General features: G+C 39.5%; 1 protein-coding gene across 2 annotated transcripts in view; it reads right to left on the bottom strand.

Moving 5' to 3' along the window:
- LOC143741129 (synaptic vesicle glycoprotein 2C) overlaps positions 1–5,000 on the bottom strand; it is a 46,442-nt gene that overhangs the window by 35,525 nt on the left and 5,917 nt on the right. For both annotated transcript variants that reach the window (XR_013204948.1, XM_077233495.1), the window contains exon 2: positions 2,743–3,465. Coding sequence is in view for 1 of the 2 variants with exons in the window: in XM_077233495.1 (XP_077089610.1) it covers positions 2,743–3,322 (580 nt within the window). In the remaining variant the exon portion in view is untranslated. The remainder of the gene's footprint in view (positions 1–2,742; positions 3,466–5,000) is intronic.

Below are 5,000 nucleotides of genomic sequence, written 5' to 3' on the forward strand. Positions count from 1 at the left end.
CAGCATGGGGAAACCCAGACTACTTTGTCGCCATCTCTGTTCGAAATCTGCAATTGCAGTTATTCGCGGAATTATTAGCTTTACGTGGGTTGTGCCTCGGCCCGGCACAGCGCGGATGAACACAGTGTGTTGAGGAGAGTGTGCGGCTGTCAGTCGCCGGCCGGTGTGGATACTGGCATTCGCAATCACAGATTCTACTTTTTGGAAGTGTGACCAACATAAGAATAGAAGTAACATCCACTTTTGTTCTGGCCAACTAAGGGGAAAAAAAGCATTGCAGTAAATCGCGCTGATTAAATCTAACGATCCCTTCATATCATGTCAAACCATGCAAATTATACTTTGTTCTCAAATTGTTAAGGTTAACAACATCAGCATTACGTGAATATATTTAATGGCCTTCCGATGTTTATCCTTGTTTCCGCATGGACCCGTTACAGTCTCCTATTTTCTGTAGCCACTCCGAAGTCTTTTGCATTTAACAGCGGGTGAGTCTCTAGTTGTCACTGGTGATTGTCGTTTGAACCTTTCTGAATCCGCCATTAAATTAATACGTTTAATTATATCGAGTGCTGTGAGAAAAGGCTATAAATCTCCTGCTCCAACATCCACACACTCATAGCCACTAGCCGAGACTCTTCCTTATGTGTACAGATGCGATGTAATGATGCAAAAACATGCTCGAGTTTACAGCAGAAATCCACCAGTGCCACTGGAATTAAAAACATTATTACAAGCTTACCGTTTTGAATCGAGCTATAAGGCAAGCAGAGAGTTTTGAACCCTGGCTGGTTATGTACTTGCTCAAAAATTTATTTTGGATAATATTTAACCCAAAAAAGTTACGGACTGCAGCTTTAATGAATAGAAAGTTCAAAAGAACAGCATTTATTTTAAATAATAATCTTTTATAATCAAAATTATAAATGTCTTTACTGTCACTTTTGATAAATTGAATGCCTCCTTACTGAATAAAATGATTAATTTCTTTAATAAAGAGACACAAAATGATTTAATCAGTAGTGTACTTAAAGTGAGTTAAATCCTGTATCGATAATATAAATCAATAGTATTATAAAATAAAACATATTGTTATATCAAAACAATATTTTTGGGTCCTGATAATGCCAAATGTCTGATGTTACCAGTAAAAAGTGGCCAACATTATTTTAAATATATCTAGCCAGTGACAGAGTACAAGCATATTCGTCAAAATTAATTATGAATATTTCTATTCTGGTGTCTCTATTGTCCTGTGCTTTGGGTTTCCAGCACAAGTCCAAGCCTATTCATTTACACACACAATGTAATATCAAATGTAGCATGTTAATCAACAGTAAAAAAAATGGTTAACCTTTTACCAAATGTCTTTTAGTACAGCAATAATATCATATAGTGAGTGATATGTATCGAATCGTGACATGAGGTTATCGTTACACCCCTAATAATAATCACTGCAATAATGATCCAATCATAGACTCTTAAGGTGATGATACACAGGGAAACTTTTTGAGAAATGTTGCTGCAATGGACAACCAGATGAGACACAAGGCCCACGACCAACCATAATAATCCAGATAGAAATGTATTGCCCATTTTCAATGGGAAAGTGCCAAGCAACATTCGCTCTGCAAGATTTCTCAGCAACATTGCTCAAAAAGTTGCCCTGTGTATCATCACCTTTAAAGGGGTGGTTCAGGATTTTGGACATCTGACCTCATTTCCAAGTTAGCCTGGGTGTTATTTATCAGTGGAGACAGTTTTCAAAAATGTTCATCCAGTCCTTCCAGTTGCATAGTCGCCGGTGCTAGGCTAGCGCGAGTCAACGGTATCTGCTAGCCTGCCATTAAAAACAGTTTTACCCACTCCACAGTACACCAAAAGCAACTAAATGATAACGCCAGACTATCGATGTAAATGTCTGTTGAGAGAATAATGTTAGAAATCAAACTACCCTTTCATCGCATTGCAATAGTTATGCTTTGTTCCCTGTATTTATTAGCACAGTCTACAGCAGCGGCGAAGTGATATTAAGTTACCTAGGCAACCGCGAGAGCCGGTCCACATGACAATCACGCAAGTGTATTTCCTGCCGCTGACACTCATCTCTACAGAAGCAGAGTATATCACCATATTGCCAATTCCTTCATTTACAATCGAATGTTTCAATATCGTTGTTCAAAGCTACTGCTAGCTAGCTAGACATCCCGACTGTAGTGCGCTTCTGTTCTGTGTTTTCTTTTCGGCGCAGTCCTACTAACCGGAGCAAAGTAAACTTCCGCCGCTGCTGAGAAACTAGTTCCTGTAAATGTAATGCGATCATTGAGATGCAAGAGTAGTTTGATTTCTAACATTATTCTCTCAACAGACATTTACATCGATAGTCTGGCGTTATCATTTAGTTGCTTTTGGTGTACTGTGGAGTGGGTAAAACTGTTTTTAATGGCAGGCTAGCAGATACCGTTGACTCGAGCTAGCCTAGCACTGGCGAACTATGCAACTGGGAGGACTGGATGAACATTTTTGTCTCCACTGATGAATAACACCCAGGCTAACTTGGAAATGAGGTCCGATGTCTAAAATCCTGAACCACCCCTTTAAGCATTTGCCTATTTAAATCCAAACAGCGACTTGTGTTTTTGTCCGGGCAGTGTGATTCCAGATAAAACATCCAAACTAACTGGCCAGTTTCAGACTGTAAAACACGCTGGCAGCTGCTTGCGTGATTATTTGATCACTCACCCAGCCACCCGGCTCCTGAGTTTGGCACACACATGTCAGTCTCAGCGCTGGGCAGCACGAAGCCCACGACGAACACCTCCACCCCGTCAGACATGAGCGCCAGGCCCAGCACGAAGAACAGCTGCCACTGGAAGCGGCCGTGTCCACACTCCTGGATGATGAGCTCGTACTGCTGCGCCAGCTCTTCCTCATCCGCCTCTCTCTCCTTCTCCAGCTCTCGTTTATCCTTCACTCCATCCGCCGCCAACTGGCCCCGCCCCCCTGAAGCCCCGCCCCCCGCCGGCACGCCCTGGTACTCGCCCTCGTAGATCTCGTCCTCGTCGTCGTGGCCCTCGGTGGCGTCGCTGGAGCCCTCGTCCTCCTCGCGCTGAGCTCCACCGTCCTGATAGTTGTAACCGTCTTCGTTCGCACCCTCGTCTTCGTCGTTCTCGAAGCGGCTGTAGTTGCGTCCCGAGGCGTACTGGTCCGAGGCTCGGTCCACCACTTTGCTGGCCTTCTTTACGGCGTGCCGCTTCGCCTCTTTGGCGATGTCACGAGCGCCTCTGGCCAGAGACGTCCTGTCTCTGTACGGGTCCTCCATCTTCACAGATGTCGATGGTTGCAGGAATCAAACGTGAGTTTTAGAGGCCGAGTTTAAGGTTACTGAAGGCGGGGTTAGAGACGGACAGGAGAGTGTGACGTTTCCTTCTGACTGAGCGCTTCATCCACTATGGGAGGAACATTCTGTGCAAAAGGGAATAAAATTATAATTACTAATTCACCCAAATACAAGCAAACATTAAATAAATACAAAAATATAACTATATATGTGTAACTTAAAAAAAAAAAAAAAAATTTAAATAAATAAATAAATAAAATAAACACAATTTTATACAGTATGTATGTGTGTAATAAAAATAATAACAATAAAATATTTGTATACAAGGTAGAAACAGACCAAAATTATTTGTAATTATTTATATATAAACATTAAATAAAATGCAAGACATAACCAAAAAAAATATTTTGTTAAATTAAATATATATATATAACCATAAACTAATATATATTCCTATAATAATTATATATATATATAGATAAACCTATATATAAATTAACAAACTAAATTGTAAGTAAAATAAAAAAATATATATTAATAATAATACAATTTTATATTAGGTATAATTAGGTATAATTTTTTTAACTACTTATATATAAATATTAAATACAAAAAATAATATATAACATAAATAAAAACATAATACACACACACACACACACACACACACACACACACACACACACACACACACACACACACACACACACACACACACACACACACACACACACACATACTGTATTTGTATATATATAGAAGGAGAGAGAGAGAGAGAAATAATTACAAAGTATTGAAATATAATCATTATGAATTAAGAACAAATTTCAGTGCATTTCAGATCCGAATTAGTTGGTTATTTTTGGTTTGAACAGATTATGTGAAAGCGCAGTAAATCTCAGGTGCTCTGCTCATGTGCCCTGCAGAAAGCCATAAATCAGGCTGGCACGGCGGGCAGAGGACACTGTGCCCAGTTTAACTCATCGTCTCTGCATTTCCCTGCTCTGCTTCACACTACTGACCTCCACAGGGAGTCGTGTGGACATTCACCAGACAGAGTTATGGAAAAATGAAGAAGAGAAACTCCACAACACTGAGACTTCACACACGTGCATCTCTGGATCTCTGATACACAGAACACACACAAACACTGCACTGCAGCACCATAGAAACATACACACTCATCTCGTTTTTATCTCCGCAAATCTGAAAAATAAACACAAACACACACAAGCACACACACACCCCACCCAAACTCAGTGAATCTCTTTGAAAATGATCAGTCAGCCTCACAGATAATATCTCAGAGAAAGGGCCGGAATGAGAGAGATTAAATATTCTATTCTATTCTATTCTATGTATAAAGAGGATAATGAGAATTAAGATTACAGTAAAGATTCCAAATAGAACCAGAACATTCTAAAATCTTTTGAAGTTCCAAAAACAAAACAAAAAAACTTAAATATCCTTTAGTTCTGGTATTTTAAAGGTCTATGAAACCAAAACACAAAACATTAAGAAACATATAGCAACTATAGAACAATATTCAGCCAAAAATGGTTTTTGATAAGAAAAGGTTGAACACACCGAAGAACCTTTACTTTGTAGAATGTTTCTTGAATCTCAATTCGAGCTGACATTTGATAACTGCGGCTGAATT

Source organism: Siphateles boraxobius, unplaced genomic scaffold (genome assembly GCF_051911475.1).
Source record: "Siphateles boraxobius isolate OS27281-9 unplaced genomic scaffold, OSU_SipBor_1 18, whole genome shotgun sequence".
NCBI lineage: Eukaryota > Metazoa > Chordata > Actinopteri > Cypriniformes > Leuciscidae > Siphateles > Siphateles boraxobius.